At 39.7% G+C, this 27,573-nt stretch overlaps 1 protein-coding gene across 6 annotated transcripts in view; it reads right to left on the bottom strand.

The window, feature by feature from the left end:
• Positions 1-27,573, bottom strand: part of MATR3 (matrin 3) — a 37,817-nt gene that overhangs the window by 1,842 nt on the left and 8,402 nt on the right. For 3 of the 6 annotated variants that reach the window (XM_061622437.1, XM_061622433.1, XM_061622435.1), the window contains 13 exons: positions 27,130-27,229; positions 22,889-23,943; positions 17,051-17,112; positions 15,284-15,325; positions 7,672-7,772; positions 6,771-6,823; positions 6,007-6,132; positions 5,323-5,448; positions 5,018-5,188; positions 4,306-4,437; positions 3,526-3,569; positions 3,075-3,441; positions 457-823 (listed from right to left, as the gene is read on the bottom strand). In XM_061622437.1, the coding sequence (XP_061478421.1) occupies positions 457-823; positions 3,075-3,441; positions 3,526-3,569; positions 4,306-4,437; positions 5,018-5,188; positions 5,323-5,448; positions 6,007-6,132; positions 6,771-6,823; positions 7,672-7,772; positions 15,284-15,325; positions 17,051-17,112; positions 22,889-23,782 (2,485 nt within the window). In that variant the 5' untranslated portion in view covers positions 23,783-23,943; positions 27,130-27,229. Of the gene's footprint in view, positions 1-456; positions 824-3,074; positions 3,442-3,525; positions 3,570-4,305; positions 4,438-5,017; positions 5,189-5,322; positions 5,449-6,006; positions 6,133-6,770; positions 6,824-7,671; positions 7,773-15,283; positions 15,326-17,050; positions 17,113-22,888; positions 23,944-27,064; positions 27,087-27,129; positions 27,230-27,573 lie in introns of those variants that run through there. The other 3 variants (XM_061622438.1, XM_061622436.1, XM_061622434.1) reach the window with 2 other exon arrangements.

Below are 27,573 nucleotides of genomic sequence, written 5' to 3' on the forward strand. Positions count from 1 at the left end.
AGGACAGTTTGGACATTTTTGCTTCTGCTTAACCACAGGTTGCTGTTTGTTTGAACTGACAACTCTGGTTAACATTAACTATGCTATGAAACAAAAAACAGAACAGACCATAGTAAAGGTTAACCAACATTTTTCAGTCAAAAAATACGCAAAAGTAAACATTCTGAACACCTCCAAACTGTGTGGTAGAAGGAAGAAGGATGCATGCAAGCCCCAAGGCTATGGTTAATTTTCATCATGCTGAACTATGGCTTAGCATGATGTGCACAGGTATGGCGTTCTACCTAGCGATTTCACACATTTGAAGACTCAAACTTCCATCATGTATTCATTTGTGTCCATAAGATTTTGATCAAGCAAGAACTGGCTGGCAAAGATTCTAAGCTAATGAAGGAACCACTTTTTCTTGTCGTTTATATAGAATGCATATTACATTAGAGGAGAAAGTATTCTTACCAACAGGAACACTTGGCTGATATGGCCCAATTCTATATTCATCTAGAGTGGTCTTTTTCTCACGGACAGCCGTACTTTCTTGCACATCCATGTTTTCTTTTTTCTCTCCTTCCTGTGACGCTGTGCTGTCAGTCACTTCAGATAGTTCTGACTTCAAATTCTCATTTTTAGCACCATTTTCCAGTGCCTCGTTTTCCTGCTGTTCTTCCTCTGTTTTTGCACCTTCTGCTGCGTTCTCCTCCGTTTTTACAGCAGGTTTAAAAATGCCAGATTTGCGTTGTTTCTGGTGATCTAAATCTTCTTCATCACCAACTTCATCTAGAGTGACAAAGCCTTCCATGCTCCTTGGAAATCCAACTACATGCCGCTGTTGAGACAGTTCATTCTCGTTTATTATAGATATGGCCAGAATACCTAGGCATGCCCTAATAGCCAGATGTCCTCCCTTCCCTATATCCATCAGTAGGGTATCTCATTATGGTGATGACAGTACAATAGAGGAAGGGGGTACTGATACTGGAATGGCTAAAGATATCTGAAGTTCATCCCCTCACCTGCTTCTCATTTTACCTTATCTGCAACTAGAGGCACATCATAGCTGCACCTTTGTATGTAAAAACCTATACTCTAACACCTGAGGTTATGGCTTTTGCCATTCTGCTGGCTAGGCAAATTTTTCCTGCTGCCTTTTCTCCATCCCAAATGACAATACCATGAAATAGGACTGGGATGAGTGCCAACTGCTCAGATTGGCAGGGCAAGATTTGACCACAGCAAAATATTCCGTGAAGAACTCAAGAATGCCTGTGTGTGGATAGCAGTTTATCCTTTTAATTCATCCCATGTGTCATCCAATAGCAAAAGGAGGAAAGAGTGTTTCCAGTTCAGCAGGAGTGTGGGTATAAGCATGCACCCTTCCCCTTATTTTAGGAGCAGGCATCTTCTGCTCTAACCCAATTTAAAAAAAACCCAGCCAACCAACCCCTACAGGGATTACCTGTAGAGTTCCAAATAAGTGCCAAAAAGAATTATTGTCACCTCTTCTACATAATTTAATACATTTATATTTGTGCAACACTGTTTTGTTAAAATATGTAATAGCTATCTAACTGGTTCTTTTATAGATATATAACTTGGGCCTTTGTCAATTCATCTGACAATATTTGACAATTATTCGACCCAGCCTTGTTACTAAGTCCCCAGAAGTGAATAAGCTGTAAAGTATTTCCCTGCCTACTTTTAGTCATAATAGGTGTCTCTCTAATGAGTAAAAAAAAGGCTTGTGGCACTCTGCCCCCCCCATTTCTTCCTCCCCTGCTGCCCTAGTCAATCTGCTCTTGTTCACCCACTCCCTGCCAAGCAGCAGAAAAGGAAAAAGGGGGTCATTTTAAAACCAGTAACAGGTGCACTATGGCACAGGGAAGCAAACTAACTCCGGTTTTGTGCATCATCTTCATTAGCATAGACGGCCTCTGGGCCTATAGCTTGGGCAGTGCCTGCAAAGAACCTGATCAAGTTGGCAAAGCAGGGATGAAGCACTCTACCTTGACAATCGAACTGGCTACTGGGCAGGTGAAGCAGAGTGGTTTATCCCTACTTTGCCAGCCTGATCACTTGCCTGGAGAGTGCTCAAAAGTTTTGTCTCCTAGTTTGACATATGGCACTTGTCCCCAAGGTACCTCCGAATGAAGAGCAGAATTACTGTTTGGTGTACTAGCAATCCAGGCCATTTTTGGGGGCAGGGAGAAGAGGAAGGAATTACTCAAGTCCTGAAGTTGCGTGACTTTGCTGTACAATGCTTCCTGGGCTTGGTTAAAGAACAACATAGAAATTAACTACACAGTTACTATGCGGGAGTTGCAGTTGTCTGTATATATTTACTACATTTATATTTCCTACAACATCGCTAAATTGCTGCTGAATGAATACTAGTTGCTTATTTACTTGTACTGGTGCAGGAGCTATCTTCCTGGATCCCTAAAATAGGATTGCCCACCTCCTAACTTGTGACTTGCACAATAGCTTTTGCAATAGTTACAGGGTGAATACATTCATCTAAGTCCCATCCAGATCTGCAGTCTATCACTATCATCTTTTTTCATAGGCAGGGATGAAGCAAACAAGGGACTTGTACATGGTCTAAAAGTACTAAAGTATTTGACTCATCTGGTGTGGCTGTGTGAATGGCAATGCAAGCAACATACTTTGGCAAGAATCTTCTTATAGTAGGCACACCCTTCCTCTGAAGCGGCTTATCCCCAACAATTTTCTTCTACCTCCTGAAGTAACATCAGCAGGACTATGCTAGAGAGAATACTAATGCAGCTTTTAGCTCTCCCCCAATAATTCAGCAGAATACCCTATATGGGTGGTCATATAAATCTAGTAATAAAAATGAGAAAGGCACTATATGGGTTAGGATATTGCTGCAGACTACAGCCATCCACACTACTGCAAAAAGCTATGGAGAGTATGCATGTGAACTATCCAAGAACCTTCCTTTCTGAAACCCTGATAAAAATACTGTACACTTTCTTGACAGGAAGTACAAAACAGATGCAAGTTAACTTTTGTAGCAAAACATAAAATCCTTTCCAGCAACCCTGTTTTCTCTTTACCTTTTTGAGTTTTTTTGCTGATGTAGTTGCAGCATTCCCTTCAGGTTTTGCAGTAGTGTCATCACCAATGGCCTCCTTTTCTTCAGTAGCCACATCACCCAAGTTAGCTACGTCAGTATCATCTGCTGCGGAGCTGCCACTCTCTAGTAACGCTGCTGCTTCCTCCTCATCCACTAAAAGTTCATCTTCGGATTCAAGGATTATATTTGGTTCATCATGGTCTGCCTGATCACTGTCTTTTGTGTCTGCCTCATCTCTCTTTTCTTCTTTATCTTCAGTACTGTTGCTTTCCATTTTTTCATTATCGTCAGTCTTACATTTTTTCTCACTTCCAGAGTCTTTGCTATCTGGAGAAAGACCTCTCTTTCTATAGAAGGAGAGGAGGGAAATGTTGCTTACCCGCTTCATTTTGTATTTTTATTTTAATCAAAGTTACCTGAAAGATTATTACCTTGGTTTATCTTTCTTCGACAAATCAACTCCTTTGTTGGGAATCTGAAAAATAATAATACTTTTTATTAAGTTGTACAAGGTTCTAGTGGATTTCTGTATTAGGAGAGTGCATAACTATTAAAGTGAAAATGCTTCCAATCTTCAAGGCATACAAATGAACAGCTGAAGTAGGAACAGTTAGCAAACTGCAGCAAGACTTCAGGTGTTTTCTTATTTGTACCACAGTATTCAGGATGGGGCTTCTCCCTATTCCTATTAATCAGAAGCAATGACAATGTGGGTGCCAGATAGACATGTGGACTTCCCTGTCTATAAACTACAGCAATAGGAAAAATGATAGCTTTATATATGAGCAGAAATTGTGAAAACCCGTGTAACCACTGTCACCAAAAATGTTCAGTACAACAGTGAAATTCATGTGAAACAGCTTTTTAAAAATTCCAAGTGTAACTCTGATCTGATTCTTCAGCAATCTTGTCAGGAGTCTGGCATATTTGCTCACCACAGTGAGCACCACTATCCAGTCCAGTGACAGCCTCCTTCCAAAGGTTGGAGGGTGAGGGGGACCATGTGATTGCCTTTCTCATGCTGTGCTTCTAAAACTCAGACACTGCAAGACCATGCCCATTTCTCCACACAAGGCAAGTGATAGCAACACTAATCAGAGGCCATTACACACATTATTAAGGAAACAATCACATACGTTGAATAGTTCATATTACTTACTGAACTAATACTCAAGTTAGAATGAAAACTTCCTCCAAAACAAGGTACTTACCCTTAGTACTAATTTCTTGTATTTTTCAGACAAATCTACTTTCACACATCTCCCCTGGAACCAAAGAGCTTTGTTGGTACAGTGCTCCATCATTGCTTCAGCATCTTCTCTAGTCTCCATTTCTATGAAAGCCTATGGAAGAGTTTAAAGATATTTCTTTTTGCAGTATTTTAATATGATTCTCATACTATGGTAAACCTAAATAAATCATGACAATTTCACCTAAACAATGCCACAGAATTTCTGTAAGGATGACGTTGACAAGGTAGTTTTGTTTCTTGCTCCAAACTCTGTAAAATGGATGCCTAAATGCTTTCTATTCTATCACCCAATATAACTAGCCAGATTCACAAAATGGTGATGTCATGCACCAAAATGGTGTCATGTACCAAAATGGTGTCATAAAGAGGACTCAGTAGACAGGTGCTGGCCCCATCTTCCCTCACACCTGTGGCTCCTTCCCTCCTCCTCCTCTATACACACAGTTACAGGACATTCCCATGAAACATCTTCTGCAGTAAGATACACACTTAGATGTGGAGAGCACACACCCATCTCCCTGTGAAAGAGATGTTCAAGCTTTATAGTTTGAGCATTATATACAAGCACCTATTTGTTTCCTTACCACAATGCTTAACAATGTTTACTAAACAATGTTTTAGTCAATTACAAAATGGCAGGTTTCTAGTTATGCAGGCATCCTACGAGTTACCTGACTCTTCATTCTCATCAGAATGTAATTCTTTATTTTTCCATATGGCTCAGCTAATTTAAGGACAGCACTGTCAGAATATCCTGAATGCGGCAGATTACTGAGATGGATCACACGACCAAGTTCTTGTTTCGGAGGCTCAAATTTTTGGTCAGGCTTCGCTTCTGGTTTCTAAAAAGGTTAGAGAACATTTTATTAATCCATTGTACTGAACAGTAAATCTTAGTTTAATGTCAGAAACTAGAGCACAGAATGAAGGTTGTAAATTAACATGCAGAAATGCAAGATTAAATGCAAGATTTTACCTTTATTCTTTTATATTTCTGTGATAAGTGGACTCTCACAGGTTTACCAAACACTAAGGCTGGGGCTGTTGAATAATACTCTACTGCGGCTTGTGCATCTTCAGTGATAGCCATTTCAATAAATGCCTGAAATTGTATAAGATAAATAACTTTTGTAGTCCCTCTGGAAGAGGAACTATGTCTAAAAATGAAAAAAGAGCAACAATGAAATACGAAAGGAGAGTGGCCTTTAAGTTGTCAAGTGAGCATCAATCAGCAATATATGCAAAGTTTTCTATAGTATTTAGTATATATCAAAAGCAGAGTTAGTGTTGCAAATCCAAACAGCATCCATTTAATATTACAGGGGTTTTTTTGGCAACTCACTCTGGGAGCCTTTCTGGATGAAAAATGGGATATAAACACTTAAACTAAATAAAGGTTTGAAACATCAGATTTTACATTTTCAAAGTGTAAAGATCTTTAACCAGAAATAGGCGATTTGATGTTGAAAGTTGTACTTGAAAAACTTTGGGCCATGCACTGCCCCCTCCTGGCTAAAATTCTGTTCTCTCACAAAGGCACTGTAATTTACAAACAGTTCAAGAAACTGCTTGTCAATGTGTAGCAAATCAAACTCTGAAGTAATATTCTTTTTCAAGTAATGTCATACTGTAACACTCTTCTAATTCATTTAATACTTACTTCATTAATTTTGTTCAAGATCAGGTGATTTGTTATTATTCCAAATGGTTCAACAAGTTGCAGCAGTTGATATCTCAAGTTTTTCCCTCTCTGAAAGTCCATGATGTGCACCACTCTGCTTGTTTCCTGTTAATGGCAGGCAGTAGTGTACAGTAAATTAAGATGTTAAGCAAAGTGAATGCTAACATACCTCCCCCCCCCCAATTTTGGTACATGATATTATAGCCAAATTGTGTGATGAGCAGGTCAATGCAAACATTAAAAAAAAATACAAACATCTTTCATCTTGGATTAATTTGAATAGTGTGAAAAATTAGGTGGGAAACCTAATTAGCTTGGAAGCAAATATAGTCTAAGAAAGCTTGCAGATTTTTACCTTACCTATAAAAATGTTGGCATGGATGCCTTGAATAGACAACTGAGGACATCTTGAATATCCAGTATGGCCCCAAATGTGGGTACCTTCGGTCATGCTCTCAGCTGTTTGGGCTGCATCCCATCAGGCTGCAGGTGAATAGGAGGCTTGCCTGATGGAATGCTCTTCCATACTTTCCTCCTCCCCCTGCTAGTTTTCTTACTTGAGTTGTGTTTTTTTTAGTGGAAGAACCATCAACAGAACATTCCACCTGCAGCTCAATGTCATATAGCCTGGGCACAGAATGACCACCTAAGCCCTTGCTAAGAGTACTTACTATCCCAAAACAACCAAAGACTCTGTGCAAACATTTGTGCCTTTATATAGCAGTTCCTATTTCAATACTAACCACTCTGCCCTTCTGCATGTGTCTTGGTCCTTGCATACTTCCATTTCCAGCCCCTTAATATAAATACATCAGGAGAGAGAAAAGGGTTGGGGGTAGAGTGGGAGAATAAACAACAAATATAACTCACAAGATGGTTGGCATTGTGACATATCACAAGATTGAACTATTTCATATGCATTGTGATTCTGAGTAGTGCATAGGTACTAGGAACAGGATTTTAAAGTAATAATAAATATGACCCAGTCTGGATTCAACTTTAAACCAGTTTAAAACAGGGATGGGGTATGTACAGGTGAGATGGGGTGGGGAGGAGGAGGATGTAACAAACCTGAAACAAGCTAGTTTGGCTTGTTGTGACATGTGAACCCAGACTTCAGTCAGGATTTGGGGGGGGGAAGGCAAAGTGCTTGTGCCCATTTAACAAAGGTTTATGTTAAACTATGGTTTAATGTAGCAGGAAAGTCAGCTCATTACTGTAAAACATTTTCTTGTTTTGAGCCTTATGAGGTAACAAATCCTTACATTTTGGCTCCGTGCACGCTTTCGAAAGGATCAGCGTTTCATTTATCATCCCTGAATGAAACCAGCAAGTGCCAAAGCTCATGATTCAGCACTTGTGTGTGGTAGCCCAGAAGGGAGAATGGTTTTGTTCAAACTACTTAAAAAAATTCAATACATCAAAGAAGTTCAAGCCATTAAATCACACCCTACCAGCTATAAATGAATCATTTTTTAAAGAAAAAATATTCAGTACTTCTATGCATTTCTTGAGATTCCCATTTTCTGTCTCCCAGATCTTAAGAAGTTTACATAACATAATTTGCTACGGACCAGCAAAGCCTACTACAGCACAAAACGACAAGTTCAAGAATCTACTTCAAGATGCATTTCATCGTATTACCTCTTGATCCAATTGGTGGCCCTCCCAGATGAAATGGAGGTGGTGGTGGCCCCAGAATTCCTGGGGCAGGATTTGTAGACTGCAACATAAATGGGTCACCCCTAGAGGAAACACACAAAAATGAAGCCACATTAACCTTTGAATAAAACATAATTATTTACACAACCTCCAGTCAAGTTTTTCATACAAATGGTAAGATGTCAGACTAAAAAACAAGAGAAAGTGAACAGGAGTCCCACCACATCACAGTTCACTTTCATGTGCAGATTGTTGTCGTTATGTGCCTTCAAGTCGACTACGACTTATGGCGACCCTATGAATCAGCAACCTCCAAGAGCATCTGTTATAAACCACCTTGTTCAGATCTTTTAAGTTCAGGTCTGTGGCTTCCTTTATGGAATCAATCCATCTCTTGTTTGGCCTTCCTCTTCTTCTACTCCCTTCTGTTTTCCCCAGCATTATTCTTTTCTAGAGAATCATGTCTTCTCATTATGTGTCCAAAGTATGATAACCTCAGTTTCATCATTGTAGTGATAGTTCTGGCTTAATTTGTTTTAACACCCAATTATTTGTCTTTTTCATGGACCATGGTATGTGCAAAGCTCTCCTCCAGCACCACATTTCAAAGGAGTTGATTTTTCTCTTATCCACTTTTTTCACTGTCCAACTTTCACATCCATACATAGAGATAGGGAATACCATGGTCTGAATGATCTTGACTTTAGTGCTCAGTGATACATCTTTGCATTTGAGGACCTTTTCTAGTTCTCTCATAGCTGCCCTCCCCAGTCCTAGCCTTCTTCTGATTTCTTGACTATTGTCTCCAGTTTGGTTAAGGACTGTGCGGAGGTATTGATAATCCTTGACAAGTTCAATGTCCTCGTCACCTTGAAAGTTACATAAATCGTCTGATGTCATTACTTTATTCTTCTTGATCTTCAGCTGTAGTCCTGCTTTTGTGCTTTCCTCTTTTTCATCAGCATTCGTTTCAAATCATTACTGGTTTCTGCTAAGAGTATGGTATTGTCTGCATATCTTAAATTGATATTTCTCCCTCCAATGTTCACACCTTCTTTATTAATCCTGCTTTCCATAATATATATTCTACATATACATTAAACAAATAGAGTGAAAAAATACACCCCTCTCTCACACCCTTTCCGATGGGGAACCATTGATTTCTCCATATTCTGTCCTTACAGTAGCCTCTTGTCCAGAGTATAGGTTGTGCATCAGGACAATCAGATGCTGTGGCACCCCCATTTCTTTTAAAGCATTCCATAGTTTTTCATGATCTAAACAATCAAAGGCTTTGCTGTAATCTATAAAGCACAGGGTGATTTCCTTCTGAAATTCCTTGGTCCTTTCTATTATCCAACGTATGTTTGCAATATGATCTCTGGTGCCTCTTCCCTTTCTAAATCCAGCTTGGACGTCTGGCATTTCTCGCTCCATGTATGGTAAGAGCCTTTGTTGTAGAATCTTGAGCATTACTTTACTTGCATGGGATATTAAGGCAATCGTTTGATAATTACTGCATTCCCTGGGATTGCCTTTCTTTGGAATTGGGATGTATATTGAACGCTTCCAGTCTGTACGCCACTGTTTAGTTTTCCATATTTCTTAACAAATTTTTGTCGAAATTTGGACAGGTTCAGTCTCAGTAGCTTGTAGCAATTCTATTGGTATGCCATCTGTTCCAGGTGATTTGTTTCTTCCAAGTATTTTAAGAACAGCTTTCACCTCACATTCTAAAATTTCTGGTTCTTCATAATACGGTTACTCCATGAATGAACCTTTCATCCTTGCATCTCTTTTATAGCGTTTTTCAGTGTATTGCTTCCATCTTCCTTTTATTTCATCTCTGTCAAGTCAGTGTGTTCCCCTGTTGATTATTCAACATCCTTAGTCGTGGTTTAAATTTCCCTTTCATTTCTCTAATCTTTTGGAATAGGGCTCTTGTTCTACCCTTTTGGTTGTCTTCCATTTCTATACAATAACTATTGTAATAGTTTGTCCCTAGTTGCTGTATTGTTGCATTTAGGGTTCTCGCTGCGTTTCTATCTCCTTTTGCTTTTCTTCTGTCTTTAACCATTTTAAAAGTTTCTTCAGTCATCCATTGAGGTCTTTCTTTTTTTAACTAGAGGTATTGTCTTTTTGCATTCTTGCCTCATAATGTCTCCGACTTCACTCCATAGTTCTTCTGGTTCTCTGTCAACTAAGTTTAAAGCCTCAAATCTGTTCCTAATTTGATCTTTATATTCTTCTGGGATGTTATTGTATTTTGGCATTATGATTGCTGTGTTCTTCTTCTTTAGCTTTACTGTGATTTTCGATATTACCAGTTCATGATCTGTACTGCAGTCTGCTCCTGGTCTTTTTTTCGCAGAAAGTATGGGACTTCTCCATCTTCTGCTACAAATTATATAATCAATTTGATTCCTATATTGACCATTTGGTAATTTTATTTATTTATTTATTTATTTAATGTCCATGTGTACAGTCTTTTCGGTTGCTCAAAAATGTGTATGCAAGAAACAGAGTACTGGCTTCACAGAATCCAGTAAGTCTTTCTCCTGCTTCATTTCTTTCTCTTAAGCCCCATTTCCCCACAATTCCTAGTTCTTCTCTGTTCCCTACTTTTGCATTCCAGTCCCCCATGGTTATCAGCACATCTTGTTTTGGTGTGTGATCAATTTTTTCCTGTACTTTTGTGTAAAATCTCTCCAATTCCTCTTCTTCTGCGTTTGCCATTGGAGCATAGAAAGTTCCCCATTTAATCTCATTGATATCAGTCGCTCAGTCCTTGCCTTATAGCTCCTAATTGCTTTTGCTATATAATTTCTCACTATTAAAGCAACCCTGTTTCTTCTTAATTTCTCATTTCCTGCATAAAATATTTTGTAGTGCCTGATTGGAAACGTCCCATTCTCATCCATTTTAATTCACTCACTCCAAGTATTGTAATGTTGATACGTTCCATTTCTTGCTATTTCTAACTTTCCCTGGTTCATGCTTCTCACATCCCATGTTCCTATTGTGTGTGTTGTACAACTCCAGACTCTCCTTTTGCATCTGTGCAGATAATAGTGAGTAATACCTGTCAAGTGGGATTCTCAGGGCCCACACAGATCTCAAGTAAATTTGTAGTTTATCAATGATTGTAGCAGGTTAAAAGGAAGCAGCGCAATTAGTACTTCACAGTATTTATTCTTCTGAATTCTAAAAGGTTATTCACTGTCTTTCAACTGGGCAATGAAACGGAGCCATCCACGGACAAGGTACTTGGGAAAATCCTCTGGATGCAGAAAAAGGAATGTTTGGTACTTTACCATGAATGTCCTTTCTGGTTTGGGGTTAATTTGGCATCCATTACTGAAGGGTTAACTTATTCTACCTAAGGCAGGGAACATGTGACCAATATTTTGTGGTCTATCCCGTTAAACGACTCCACCCCCAGTTTCATCTGGTGGCCAAAAAAGAGACCGGAACAACTGAAGAAGAGTTGTAGAGTACAGGGTGGAATGCAATGAAGTAGTTCCATTAGCATAAGGACTTCTGGTTGCACAACAGAATTTCCCTTCCCTCTCCTCCCTCCATGCTCCCATTAACTCTCTGTTGGGTTTCCCCCCAACCCTCTGCAGCAGATCTAGGGTGGGCACAGGGGAAGAAGAGAAGGAGGAGAAATTTCAGTGCATGAACAGAAATCCTTGTCCTAACGGAACACTGGATACTGCCTACAGACTTTCTGGCAAATCCAGAACAAAGCCAGGCCCCTGGTCCCACCTCCAAGGAGTCCTAGCACAAGCTGAAACACCTGGAAAGATAAGTGCAATTGGACAGTGTAGAACTGAGATGGGCATCACTGGCAGAGTAGGATGCGGCACAGATGTATTATTCACCCCAAGGCAGAAAAGGACATTCACAAATAAGCATCCAATGTTCCCTTTCTCTGTTTAGGGTGATGGAAGCATCCGTTATTGATGGGATGTATCCTGGCTAATCTGACTCTAGATGGGTATTATTACTGCCAGTGCTTAGATTTGTGAGGGAGGAAACACATGTTATAAGGATACCTCAGGCAATACTTTATTTTTAAACCTGTAGCATACTGTAAAAGCGGAGAGAGGGTTTCATGTGGCTGCTGTCCTCACGGAATATGCCATAATGTGTTGAGGTTTTGGAAGGTGTTGGCATTCACATGCCATGTGAATGCAGGCTTTAAGCCATGGTTGTGCTAGATGTCTGGAGAATGACTATTCTTAGAGATAATGCAAAAGGAGTTTTCTTCCTGGCAGGGCCCCCAAGTTCAGACACCCTATGTAATGAGGTGATGGCCACGAGGCAGGCAACCTTTGAGAGATAGCAGCTTAAGCAGTATCTTCCTGGTGAGCTCAAATGGGGTGGTGTTGAGAGCTCCGAACATAGTGGAGGTTCCAAGAGTGGAATATATGGACACAGGAGGGTCCAGTGTGGGTACCCTTCAAGGAAAGCAGTGGAGGTGGGGATGCTTGCTTATAAATTTTCTTTTGCCTCTCTGTGGATAAGATGGCAGCTAAGGTTGAGATCCGTTGATGGAAGGTGCAAAGTTTCACTTCTAAATCTAATCCTGCTTGTAGAAATCACAGAAATAACAGCTGTTGTCTATAGATTTGCATCTGTACCATCTAGTGAAGGCCTTCTGTATTGTTTCACAGATCTCAGTGTAGATGGTCTTCAGGAAGCCAGAATACTGCTCACAAGCTTACTATGATAAGATAGCTAGAGAACCTGTTGTTCAGAGGCCAGATGGAATCTAGGCAGGAATCATGGGCCTGCCTGTACTATTTGGGGAATTTCAGAACACTATGCTTTCCTTAGCCAATGTGGCACTACACTGATGACTGAAGAAGGATCCCCAGGATGATACTATGAGTGCCAAGGAGAAAGCGAGACACATCAGGCTTTTCTTTTGGTCACCAGAGCATGAGGCCTGAGAGTAGGTTGAAACATCTGCCCTGGGAGAGGAAAATGTGCCTAGATCCTGTGTCTAGAAATAACCCAGTGTTGGTGTCTCGAGGGGAGTAAATGGAAGTTTTTCTATCATTTAAGTCTTGTCCTGCATCAACTCCTTGAGCCATAGCAGAAGCACGCTGGCAAAAACAGACACGGTAGAAGAGACCCCAAGGACCAGGACCAAAGTCTTATGGGATTTTTAAAGTGCTCCTCCTGACTTCTTTTTGGAGAGGTCCTGCAGGATGCAACTTACAGGAGGGTAGCCCCAGCAGCATCCACAACCAGTACTTTTAACTCTTACACAGGATGAGAAGGAAGGGTGTAATGTCTGTGGGCCAGTTTTGCCTTTTTTTAACTTTGTAATGGGCTAAGCCCACTTGACTTTGACCATCTCTGGGGAAAAAAAGTAGGGGTGGGAAGGAAAAGTACCACCCTGGAAGCAGGTAGACTGAGGAAAAACTGATGCCTCTCTAGAGGCAAGCTGAGAGTAATCTCTCATTAACAAAGGAAGAAAATATTCATTGTAAAAGAGCCTAGTGGTTGGAGTTTCCTCTGCTGTAGTTTCCTCTGATCACTATTCTTCCTTATCCAGGATACCAGGAGAAAACTTATTGATGGCACACAAACAGAGAAGGCTGCGCACCAACAGTCAACAGTTGTGATTAAAAAGCATTGCGAGAACATCTGTGAGGAGAGACCACTTTGCTGGCTGGACTTATTTACAGAGCATTGTTCCCTAGAAGTGGGGAGGAGAGGTCTCAGATACTGAGGCAATTCTTCGTATTTTAGAGCTGCTTTCCCTTGATGGGCTGTTGGTGATAGAGGAAAGCACAGAAATTGCTTCCTGTTTGATGCTTTAGACAAATTGTCCTTCTAAAAAGAACAAAGGGTTGGAGGACCAGTGAGCTGCAATTGGAATGCAGAGCTGAAAGAAGGCTTGCTTGACTGGTGGGGCTCCCTGTGGTGGTGTGACTCTTGTAAAGACAAGACTAGGCATCCCCCGTCCTGAAGTGGCCCCCAGTGCAAGGACACCAGCACTAATATAATGCCAGAAGCTTCCTCTCCCTCAAGATCAGACCCAATTTCACCTGAGAAGTGAGGTGAGTATTCCTCTGTGTGGGTCTGAAGGCACTTGTGGTGGAGTGCTTCAAAAATGCAGCTGTCCATATGAAGGAACCCTCTGACTACTGTTATGTTGCTCAGCAGATTGCTAAGGCGGGAGGTGCCAACATTAATGGGCCCTGTAATCAATGGCGAAGAGATGAATTGTTCAAGCAGGAAATGAATGATGGAATGGTGGAGGCTTGCAGTAAAGAGGCTCCATGACACTAGCAGCCAGCAACTCTGAAGACTGAGCAGGCAACTTGGATAGTTTTGTTGGTCTTGGAATTCTAATACGCTGAATCTGTTTGCCTTGCTGGAGGGAACCATGAGGAAAAAAGAAAGTAGTAAGCAGGAGAACCCAGTTTTTAAAAACTTTCTATAGGCAAGAGAAGATAAACATATGAAGGAAAGAAGGAAATAAAGAATCAGCAGCAGGTAATACAGAATGTAGGATTTGTAGTATTTACAGAGAATCGGACAGATGATGCAGATGTCTGTCCTGGGCCAAGTCAAGCAGTGAGCTGGGAATAGAGTCAACTAACATAGGCTAGATCACAAAGGTTGGCCATGTTCCCTGCGTGGTAGGAGGAGCTAACCCATAACTAATGGATGCCTTCTTCACCTCTTCAGAATATTACTCTGTAAACATAAAAAGAGCTCGAGTACTAAGCACACGCATTTTCCTTCAGGAGGCATGAAATGCTGAGGCTATCAGTTGGGGGGGGGGAGAAAAATGGGGGGAGAGAAAGTGAATTGGCGTGATCTAACTGTACAGTATCCAGATAGGGAGGGGAAGATACATGCATCCTGTACTGCTACTCTGGGAAACCAAAACGTCTGTTAAGTGCTCTGTCTGCACTGAAGCTAAGAGTCCTTTGGTGAAGTGAAGAGTTAATTAGGAACAGAGAAGCATTTGCCTGATCCTAATTTGTCACCCTTCCAACAGCTCTTTAAAGTTGTTGAATGACTAGATCAACCAAATCCTTAAAAGTTTATTGGAATGAGTGAAATTAAAGTCCAAAGATGCATACTACAGGGCATACATTCTGACCCATGTCCCCTCCTCTCCAAATGTGCCCATTATCACCGTGAGGAGGGCAATGCAAATATACTCCCCACTGTACTGCTCAGGTTCAAGGCTAAGTAGATGGCTTTCTGCTCACCTAGGCCCAGACTTGTACTTGCGGGTGAGGGGCTAGGGTCCTCCAGCCCCCCCAAATTTTTTTTCTCCCCTCTGTTTTTTAAAAAAATGATTTTATTATTTGATTTATATCCCGCCCTTCCAGCAGGAACACATTTATTACAGAACCCCTACTTTTTTGCCCCCTACCAAACTGTTGGGCTGGCTATAGGCCTGCCTACCTCTGAACCTCAGAAGTGTAGTAGGAAGCAACTCATCTAGCTCCAAAGCAAAGCAGTCTCATGCTACTGGGAGATGCAACTGGAAAATCACCCCCCTTGATTCCTCACATGCTACCAACTTGTTTCCTTCTACTTGTTAATTTTTACTTACATTCCATGTGCAGAATCACTATCAGGGTTCCATTCAGGATATCTTTAAAGGAAAAAAAGTCAGTAAGATCATTCTTTGCGACTCAAATGTTGTGGCTAGAGAGATACTAGGCAGTTATATTTTCCACCTTAGCACCAAAATCCTGAATACATAAAAAGGCAGAAATATTACATTGATTACTGCAATTACAGAATGAAACTTCACAAGGAAAAGACTACTAGCACCTCAACATTATTAATCTTAATTTGGATGTATCCACTCATGTCCCTTGGCTGATGAAAAGTTCTTTCATGAGCAGAAACGGGTGGAGGGGAGAGAAAGTTTTCAGTGATTCCTTTAGCGTCCTCAAATTTGCTCCACAGGGCTGGAGGATCCTTTGGAGATAGTGTAGGGACTACCAGTGAAAGGAGGAATTTGTGCAAGTCACCTCATAGAAGTCTGTGATGGATCAAAGAGCCTCTTACTGGAGAGGCATCATTAAAATGTATCTGAAATATTGAAATTATCTGAAAGTACCGTGCCCTTGAAACATATCAGTTAATGTCAAACAAGATGAACAATACAATCTGTTTTTTGGTTCCAGAATCCATGGCATACTTACCTGGGGGTGAGTTCTGTGGAAATTGCAATAATGTATGCTATTTTGAATACTGTATGCCATTTTAAACTGAATTGTTTTACTATGTCAATGCCACATCTCAATGTACCCAGAGATTGTATAATAGAATCCTCAGATTTACTTTTAGTCTGGAAAATATCAATGAGGGAGATTTATAGTAGGAATTATTATGAGGTGAGTGTGGGGAGAGGAATTATTCCCACATACTCAAGATACAAGAACTCTGGGTCATGCAATTACAGTTGTTTTGCAGCAGGTTTCACATAAAGAGATGTTTTTCTTACCATTAATTTGTAAAATTAATTGCTGTGGGATACAGCCACTAACACAGAAGGCTTTAAAGAAAGGTTGTTAAAAAAGATAGTAGGTGAGATCCAATGCCACGCCAGCGGACGGAACAGAACTTCCCCTTCTCCTCCCTCCTGCAGTCCCCTCAACCCTCCAGAGCAGATTTTGGGGGCACATAGGAGGCTGCAGGAAGGAAGCAAGGAATGGGAAGTCTTATTTGTGTGAGTGGAAGTCCATTGCGCAAATGAGCTGCCATAGTTGGATATCATCCATAAAATGTTTGTCTGATAAAGACCCCTCAAGATCAACATAATTCCTAACTACATAAAGAAGTTTTAAATTCCTCTAAGTAGCAACACAGTGACTTGCTAATATTTATTTAAAATCACCTTAGCTTTGAAGAAGCATTTGGTTAAAAGCTTCAGCAAGACTGAATCCATAACGAACCGCAAGCCTTACTTTATCAGTCGTCTTATATATAGGATATAAATTTTAGAAATTAATGGATATATTTGGCATGTTAATATAGACCCCACCCTCAAATACAGTTGGGTTATATTGAGGTGAGTCAGAAGTTATGATTGGGATTATTATGTACAAATATTGCATTGCTTTGCCACAGATGTCAGTATAGTCTCCTGTAAACAGGTAAATGGTTTCAAAGCATGCTTCAAACCAATCTGATTTGCCTTCAAAATAGTATACCAAGTGTCAGCTTGAAGATATAACCTATTCTTGTTCCTTGCTGGAACAGTTTGAGTAAGCTAATTATTTTCAAACTTTGTAAACTGAAAGTTGTGTTTCCTGAAAAGATATATTGCAATTACAAAAGAAACATTTAAGATTATTCAGAACCATACATTTCCAGGAGAAGTTGACAACGTCGACTGTGTGTTGCTCCATTGATATGTTGGTTCCACTCCTGCAGCAAAAGTACAAAGCCAAAATTATCAACAAAGTTAAAAACATACTTCAAACACCTATAGAATAATTTGCGAGTCAACCGAACTCTCAAGTGTAAAAGTGTAAGTAAATGAATGCCTTTAAAGACTTGTTACCATGATCAAAAGGGTACAGAAAGTGTCATCCAAACAATGACTTGATAAAAACTCCAGTGTGCAGTTGTTTATCCTGGAAAAAGTGTAAACCTGAGTGTTAAATCACTAATTTAACAGTGCAATCCTATACATGTCTATTCAGAAATAAGTCCCACTGTGTTCAGAAGTGCTTTATCCTCTGTTGAATGAAGACAGGATAGCAGCCTAAGTTTCCTTTTTATGCCCCCCATAACATTCAAATATCAAATTAATTTGTATCTAATTGTAGTTCTGTGCTAGCACAAAGTATTTCCACACATGCAAGTTAGGAAGCAAACTTTCATTGATCCCTTTCCCTGCTGTAACCCTCTGTGCAGTATCCCATATTGTTCCAGAGGGTCCCCCCTCTCTCAAAGAGCACCTTTTCAGGGGGCAAGGACAACTGTAGTGGAAAGTGGGGAATAGGAAAAACCAAGTGCAGTTCACCTTGTGGAAACAGAAGTATTCTCCACTAACACAAAGCCACCACTGGATACAACCTATTGTTCATATGAGTTTTGTAAGGGTTAAAGAAAGTTAGAACAGAAGCTATCAAAATCTAAATGGGATGATTCGAAGAACCCAAAACACATTCTGGTCATCTTTAATATAGATGCTATGTACTTGAAGACAAACTTTGAAAAAAATTATGAAAACTTGATAAAGCCACTTCTGCTTCTAGTTAGCACAGGCCAGTATATAAGGGACCACAAAACGCTTCCGTGTCCAAACTTTTCCTGCTGGGCTTAACCATAGTTAAAAGTTATACTTGCATTAGCCACCAACCATGCTTAACACTAACCAGTTTCTAAACTACCTTTTAACCCCTGCTTTATATTAAAGATAATAATAGTTAGCCATAGGTAAGGCGAGTGGAGAACAGGAGCATGAGATACGGCACCCCCTCCCCAATCTTTATCGATAGTTAAGGGATAAGCTGTGTTACATCTGTGCTAGCTCCAGGGGCCAATAACAGCATGAAGCATAAAATAAAATAAAAATTAAAAGCATGCTTAGCTGCTGCTCTATCATTCCTTTGCAGAATTAACTATAGCTAGTTTTACCAATGTCCTCATGACTTCCCACAGTAAGTGGAAGAAACCTGTTAGTAACTCCCACTGTTGTCTTTTTAGATAGGCCTATTGGTATTTCTGGCAAGGACAGTAATTTGGTAATTAGTGCATAATTCAGCATCCTGAGAAGCTGAAGAACTCCTTTTATTTTAATGCAAATTGCTATCCCTTATGGTTACACAGACAGACTGGAAAGAGAGTAGACAATATTTGAGACACAATAATTTGAAAAGTGAGATGTAACACATTTAAAAGCCTCCACAAGATACAGGCAGCCTTGTTTTAAGGCCATTTAAAATCAATTACAGATTCATGAAAAACAACAATTTTCGTGATACAGATTCATGAAAACAGTTTATCACATTCAAGTTATTTTGCAGCCATAAGGCATTTAAAGTAAGTTTAAAAGCACAGAAGGCCTACTACATTTTCCAGTCACACACAATTTAAGGTGAATGGACTGAACTTATAATAAGTTTCCATGCAAAACAGGATGTTCCTCCCATCTGTACCAATGTCAGCGTTTGAGATAACATTAGACATTTGTGTTTTATGATTGCTAAGCAAAGGGTCCGAAGAAGACAGGTTTCCTGGTTCTTTCCCCATCTAGATACAGCACTCCTGTTTGACTCCCTACAGATTACACTAGCTGTGATGTGAAAAGGGAAGAAAAGGGAAAGCATTTTTTCAAAAAACCAACAGTTACAGCTATGTCACTAATGCATTAGTAGTCCTATTTGAGATAGCCCATTAAATTGTTGTGCTTTAATTTAAATAACCCCTTACTCTACACCAGGGGTCGCCAACCTTTTTGGATCAGAGGGCACATTTCAATTTTTCAGACAGCGCTGGGGGCACCAGTCACAAAATAGCTGCCATGGGGGTGTGGTATCACACAAAATGAGAGAGTAGTCCTGGTGAAGATTTTCCTGTAATTGTATTGCCATACTAGAAAAGGCCTGAGCTGCTGAATTTCTGCCTGGCATACAGCTGCCATAAAGGCACAAGAACTCTGTTTTTCCTGAATGTCAACCCTAAACCAAAGTTAGGCTGCCATCCTGTACCCACTTACCTGGAAGTAAGCTTCATTAAACACATAGACTTCATTCTGAGATGACATGTATACCACTGTACTGCAAGTTAACTATACAGTGACTTCTTAATTCTGGTCTAAGTTTTCACATTTGCCTTCTGGAAGGAGGGTGGTTCTTTAACATTCACCCACGAAAACAACTTCTAGTGACTACCTGATCACAGGCAAACTCATCACAGGAAAGATACATTCTGGTGGTGGGAAAAAAGGGCCTTAAAAGGGAGGGGGAAAGCTCTTTAGAATCCCAGAGATTCCTACTGCCTCACAGCTCTGACTTCACACATGGGCTAAAAACACTGACAGGCAGGAGCTGTCAGGTTGGCTCATTTCACATAAATGGCTAAGAAGGGTACTTGCACATTTTGCTCCATAAATTTCTTTCTAGGAGGCCTAGAGACTTCCCTTAAAAAAAACTCAGATTCTGGGCTACCTGTTGGGGGTGCCACTGAAGGCCTTCACGGGCACCATAACACCTATGGGTGACAGGTTGGCGACTCCTACTCTACACAGTATTTCTGTTTAGCTACACATTTCTTCCAGACACACCAAACTACTGAGGAGCAGCAAACCTTATTCATTCTAGATTCACAAATCTTGCTTACTAAAGTTTTCTTTAAATAAAATGTTTCACCACTGCACTATATAGGATTTAGAGGCTCCAAACTAGATGTTCCAAGCCTGAAACACTTGAACAGGTACATTAGGCATATGTAGCTAATGTATAGAACACTTGTGAGAGACACATGAACATATCTGAAATTAGAACAAGACGTTTCTTCCATTCAAAACAAGTGTAAAAATGAAGCTGTCTGATAAAAGGAGCAATTAGATATGATGGGTAACATCTATGTAAGTCATACTCAGCAGTAGACTGGTGAAGTCCAACAATTTCATTGAATCTACTTTGAGTATAACTAACATTAGGTATCATCCAATAGATCCATGACTGGATGTCCCACTCTTTAAAAAACCAAAACACAATAGCAGACATAAAGGGGCGTGTGCCTGTGTGCACTTACATAATTGTGACCATGGTAATGGGGAAGGGGAGGACTCATCTCCTTCCTGATGAAAACTGACTACCAGGGTAAGAAAACAGTGCCTAGTGGGGGATAATTAATCCCTCCTCCACCCAACTGTCATCTAATTTGGCCCTAAGACAGGCATACCTAGAAGCTTGGCTATGTATGTTTGGCTAGATCAGTTCAACAGAATTTGTTGTATTTTCAGCATTTTTGTTAGACAACAAATATGGTACTTAAAAAACCTATCCCCCATAGTTTGAGGTGTTAATAGTCTAAGTGCTTTCATTTAGAAAGTTCACTTTAAAACTTCCAAAAAAGAAAACTACGTATTTAAAGTTTTCCCCTTTAAAAATGTGTCTCTTTCTGCCTTCTCAGAACTGTTTCAATTGAATGATGAAACTGGCATCGTAGTTCTTAATTCTAACCAGGGCTGTGGAGTTGGTACGCCAAACCTTCGACTCTGACTCCTCTATTTTTCTACTGTCCGACTCCAACTCCGACCAAAATTGCTTCTAACTCCACAGCCCTGGAAAAGGCTGTCTTTTTAAATTGGAAGCTCTCATAGGAGCATTTTTATCGCTGCCTCAATATGCGTTGATCTTGGCATCACAGCATTTGTCTTCATCTGGGTCCTGGGTCATACACTGACACAGAAAATGTTTTCCATATTGAGTTATGGTGAAATGCTCAACTACAGCTGACTTCATGGGAAGCTTCTTTGACATTTTGAATTTATATTTTTAAAAATTTGTCAATCAAAATGTATTTTGAAGCTGGAGTCGGAACATTTCTACCGACTCCACCCAAAATTGCTTCCGACTCTGCCTCCACAACTCCGACTCCACAGCCCTGATTCTAACAATTCAGAGGCATTTTTAATATGCATTTTTCTTTCAATTAGATACAGAATTTATACCATAAATTTTCTTCAGTTGAGAGCAAATCTTATCGCATATTGACTTTTTTCTCTTTGTAACTTATATCAACCCTTTCCCATGAAGATTTCTGTTGTTTTAATCAGTGCTCTTAAGCTTTAACAGCTTTAAACAATAAATATTTAGCTGAATTCTACACATAAAGTTGAAAATATGTAACGTGAAATTGAATATACGCTGTGATGAGACTACTCTGTGATGAGCATTTCAATATACTAAAGAGAGACAGATGTTTTGAGGATAAAAGCTTTGTCCAGAACAATAGGACAAGATTTTAGTGCACAAGTGAACATTACCAAGTTGCCATAATATATTTTCTATTTCTAGCATTTAAAGTAATGCCACCTTTTAAACTCTTGTGGATTTGAGTTTCACCGCAGTGTAACCCCTAAAGATTTCAAATTAGATATGGTTGATAAGAAAAAAATGTAAGTATTTTCAGATGTAGACAAACAGAAAATAAGATGAGCAAATACAGCATTTCATTTTTTCACTAATGTTAAATCAAGTTTGTTTCACAAAGGCATTTTCTGAGAGTAAATGGCATAGATGCCTAGCTACTGTGAGGAAAGTGTTAGTGACAACCCAATGAAACCATTTTAAGAACACAATGTGCATTCTTACCTGGATTTCTTTTTGCAACATGGTTTTAAAAAAAGTAATGACAGTGACACCAATAGTCAGTTTCAGTATCCAACCGACAAAACTAATAGATGACTGGTTTATAAAAACAGAAAAACTGAATAAAGCCACACTAGGACACTTACGATTTTGTCCAAGAACCTAATTACGAAGAGTGAAGTTTGATCAAAATTTTAATAAGGAGCTAATCTTATAAGTAGAGAATGCCAACAAGAGCATGATATTGCACATTAGCAGGCTGATGTTCCTGAGATTCTAAAAAGGGATAGATGCAACATGTAATAATAAAAAGTGAGTCTGAAGCGTTTAAGAAGGTTGTGAAAGGGGAGGAAAAAAATGAGAAGTTTCAGTCACAGTATGAAAACAGTTTTAAAGTGAATTTTAAAAAGAATGAACTCATTTAAAAATTTGAACTACAATCTTGTAAATGTATCCCACCATTCTACATTAAACTTTCTTGCTGGCCATGGACAAGAGGAAAAAAAGCAGAGTTGTGCAAGGACATATCTTAACTACAAATCAATCAGCAATCAAGACAGATGGGAAGAAATGCTGAATCTAGCCTCCTGAATGACTGCAAAACAAAATGAAAAATCTCTGCACCACACTGAGTTAAGAAACTATGCAGATGCAAAATATAAAATAGATTAGATGGTAACTGACCTGGAGTTAAGCCATATGAGGGAAACAAATATTAACTCAAAGCCCTAGTTTCATGTGTTTGCTAATGACGACCTGAAAATAAACCAAGTGGCTTCAACTCCTTTGTGTAATCAGAACATAGAAACTGAAGCAAAGAAACAAGCAACAGGGACTATAAAGTAAAGAAAATAAGCATCTGATGCTTAACTCACCTTATTAGAATGAACAGGCAAATCACAGATAGAGCACAGATGGGGATAACCCTTCGGTAAAAGTCCATGGAAGTCTTCAATATTGCTATCTGGAGGAGCACCCCTCTTTTTCTCAAAGAGAGATCTCTCAGGGCCACGACCCATTCTCTCATACTCACTGTCAAATTTACGATACTTATGCGAAGTTTCGCCATAGTAAGAGTCATCCCTATACCTTTCTCCATCTCTTAATCTGTCATCTTCATAATCCATTCTGTCATAAACAGATTCTTGAGAACGACTTCCATGATCATAGTCAACCACTCGGTTGAGACTAGAACCACGATCGTCAAAGCTATCTCTTCTAAAATGCCTTTTCTCTTCCCAATCATCCCTAGGAACTCTGTATGCTGGCTCTCGTGCAGCTGATCTGCCATCTCTACCATAACTCAGTGAAGGGCCTTCTTCAGATCTCCTCCTTTTAAGTTGCAGAAGTATTTGAGGCAAGTTTTCAGGAGTGATCTTGTCCTCAGGATAACGACTCAGTTCATCTAAGTCTCTAGCAGACAGACCAAAGCTGGCCAGAATATTAGTGGCCTGCTCTGCATCTCCACGGTGCTGAGAAGACAGAGAGAGTGGGCCTCTACTTCCAATGTTAAATATAGACTGTAAGGCATGAGAAGATGCACTAGCAGAAGACAGTGCACTATGAGATCCTTGTTGATTCAATGAAGAACTCATTCCAAAATTCATTAAGCTAGCAAGGCGTGCAGTACCCTGGTTCATCCTTCCAAGAGATGCTGGCACATTTAAAGACTGGGTAGCAGCAGCAAGAAGGCCTATTCCTGCAGATAGGTCACGTCCATGACCTTGGGAATCCCTATTTAGAGATGACTGGTGAAACGACTTGGACATTGCTGAACTATAGCTTGGCTATTATGGATCAAACGTTAGAGATGTCTGAAAAGAAAGCTCACACTAGAAAGCTAGGTAAACTTCACTTCAAAAAGGTAACGCCAAGAAAAGGGATCAATAATGACCGTAGATCTTCTTCAAGCTGAGAACACCAGACAAGTCTGTAGAAAAACAAGCAGTTTTAGTCATAAATCCCTTTATGCAGATGCAGTTTAAAAATGTATGCATCATGTTGATCTAAAAACAATTTAAGATCTTACATGGCTTTTACTATGTAACTTCAACAGACTGAAGATGCAACCCAGAATCCTATTATACATAACCCTCAGGTGAATATCTAGCTTTCCCCCCAGATAAGCACCAATTGTTGCCAATAAACGTGCACTTTTGTGTTGATGATAAATGGTGTCCAAGTACTGGATGTATAGAATTATCTACTTTCAAGCCCTCACATTTAATAGCAGGGTGCATACTTCTTATATTACTGCTCTAGATTCCAGGGAAAAAAGTCCACAATACACCAGTCATGGAATCAAGAAATGTAACTCACATTTGCTGGAAATTAACCCTATACCACTAGAGGAAATGATAGTAGGAACTTAAGAGCAGCTGATAGCTAGACAAGTGTCTAATGAAAGAGTAACTAAGTGAGACCAAATAATTTACATTCAGTAGACCTGAATTAGTGACGTAAGATTTGTGAAGAAAAACAGATTTAAAGTCTGGCAGAAGCACACAAGACCTCTCATTCATGTAAACGTTTATATGTTGTTAGCACCACATATGAACTGTATCCTCATATTTTAACACTACCCCATGAACATGGCACATTAGTCTACACTAAGATCTCAAGCCAACCAAGACCAGACCTCAATACTTGAACTGGGAAACCAGAGTTTTGTTTAAACAAGAGAAATTCTATGGCACTATTCCAATCAAGGTAGTTGTTCAAAGACATATGCTGTTTATCTTTCAGATGAGATGTGACAGTAAGTTGCAGCAACAGGTGGTTGTAAGATTCCCATGACATGACTATTATTTTAACAAGCCATTTAGTCTTATAATGCTTGTCCAGGCCTTCTTATGTCAACAGAAACATTAAGAACCCCACTCACTTCTATAAAGTGATCTCACAAAAAAAGAAGAGCTTATGAGATTTTCCTAAAAGTACCCACGAATGAAAGTTTTGTAAACTTGCATAGAAAATTAAGGCCTTAATTTACTCAGGCACTTCTGAAAATCCCACTTACTGCAACCTTGTAGTACCCAGTATTCCACCTATAGAGGAATAGACTAGGGAAGGGACAGAAGCAATGGCAGACTACTATATCATTCGGATGTAATATATTCCATGGCCAGTTCTCCAATTAGCAGGAAAAGAGGACAAAAACTGCAGGCACATGAAATGTACATTCAGGATTACCTACTATGTTTCATTGGTAATTGAAAATGTTTTACCAAAGACCTGATTAATTTCCACAGTGATAAGATGCTAAACCATATAGATGATATTTATATTGCCTGAAAACCTGTATCATATGCACACTTTTATCATTTACAAAGAGATAGCACAGGGGAAATTTTAATATGTAGCTCTCAGACACTGTTGCTGTAAATGGCTTATTAACTGATTAACCACTTGCCAGTTCCGTCACTATTATAAAGGCAAGTTTCATTTTAACACCCAGTTACATTTTATTAAATTAAATATTATGGGGGTGGGGAACAACTGAAAGGCATTGATGCAAGTGTAGAACTAGAGGGATCGTCCACATACTGCAAATGCAGAGCAGATGTCATCAGAAAGAGAAGAGACAGAGAGCAAATGCCAAGTGAAACACATACCATCCATGGCATTGGCTGAACATAAGAGAATTTCTAAACAAAATACAGACTTGTTAGAATACAATGTTGGCAATTACATGCTCAGCAATACCTCTGCACACAGCTTTGAACAAGAACTTTTGTTGATAACAAGACAAAGTTGTTTTCAGGTTTGCAAATAATCAGTTGCCTAGGACAAGTAAATCACTTCCAGACTAACAGGTGCCAATCATGGCAGATGACAAATTATAAAGATCAGTACAGAGCCCAGTCAGCTTTCAGTGCATGTGTTAATTATTTAGCCAGCACCTTTCCAGCAGAAGCAAAGCAACTGCTTATCTGTCCAGCTCAGTTATCTGCAACAGCAGAGGTCCATTGGCACATTTGTAATTTAACAGCTCATGACCTACTTAACTTCTCAGATTCCTGCTTGCTCTGACACTTTGTCATCAGCAAAGGTTAGTAAATAACTATTAATTTAAAACATGGAGCTGTTTGTACTTAAATTGGGTGGAGTCAAGAAAAGGGGACTGAATTGCGATTTCTGTAAATCCAGATTATTTTCTCTCTGTAGATGTGCCTGCGTTGGTTATGGTTATACAGTGACGAGGAAAGACTTTGAAGATGCTCAGGTGCCTTGTTACGGCAACAGTTCTTTAGGCAGAGTCTTGAATTGGAAACAGGTGCTGGGACAAAGCAAATCAAAGCTTGACTCGCATTAAGCCCTAGAGGGTGCAGTACACCTGCAAAGCTCTACTGCCAATGGCTCTGTTTAATAAAATATAAACAGGCCCCAGTTTGGGGGGAAAGGGATAGTAGCAATAGAAGCCTTATATTCAAGTTTACATGTTCTGGGTCTTAGTCAAAGGAGGGAACACAAGTTAAGCACTGCTTCAAATTAAACACTGATGATGATTGGAGAAGGGCCACAGCTCAATGGTTAGAACACCTGCTTTGCATGCAGAATGTCCCAGGTTCCATCCCTGGCATCTCCAGATACGGCTAGGTGACTTTCAGCCTGAAACCTTGGAGAGCCACTGTCAGTCAGTGTGCACAATACTGAGCTAGATGGACTAATGGTCTGACTCAGAAGAAGGCAGCTTCCTATGTTCTTATGTGGTGGGGAAGGCAGGGATGTCAACCTTTAGCTTCAAAGTATACACAGCTTCTTACTATAAAACAGGTAAATGTGAGCCAATCAGCACTCTTCCATGTGTTCCAGCAGGCTGGCTTTCTTATGTGTTCCTCTTTATGAAGTGTGCATGCCTACCTCTGAAATTTCAAGTAGAAAAAATGCCATACATGTATTTTTCTTTGATTTTTACTTGCAATCCCAGAAAGGGCCTAAAATAAGAACATTATGAAGATTTTGAAAAGTATTTTTAAATCCACATAATACATGGGCAGACCTATTTGTAAGGCTGGTTATATTTCCTTACAAAAAGCAGAATTCTACACCTCTGATTTTAGTCAGCTGTTGAATGCTTTGGACATTATCAGACCCAGGAGCATCTGAAGAGTACCTCCTGACAGAGTTGGTTTGGACAGCAGATGGTTTCACTGCATAGCCTGGTTTCCACACAAGCAGCAACTGCCCAGGCTTATTATGAAAGCGATGTAAACCTACAAAGAAAAAGAAGATACGAGAGAAACAAGCCTTAAAAACAGAACGCTAAAAAGAGGTAGTGCATTGACAGAAATTGAGTTGGGGAAGGGGGAAAAGGGACAATAGCAAAAACACCCCACATAGGTAGGGCTAATATTACTTCTCTGTTGTTCAACTGACAGTGCAATCTTACCCATGACTCCTCTTAAGTAAGTTCTACTGAATTCAGTGAGGCTTACTCTCAGGTAAGAAGAGTTAGGATCGCAGCCTAATTGTATTTGAAAAACACTAATGAGTAAGAAATATGAACTAGAAAGAAATTAGGAAGATATCTTTAGCACTCTCATTGGTATTTGATCTA

Source organism: Rhineura floridana, chromosome 4 (assembly GCF_030035675.1).
Source record: "Rhineura floridana isolate rRhiFlo1 chromosome 4, rRhiFlo1.hap2, whole genome shotgun sequence".
Taxonomy (NCBI): domain Eukaryota; kingdom Metazoa; phylum Chordata; class Lepidosauria; order Squamata; family Rhineuridae; genus Rhineura; species Rhineura floridana.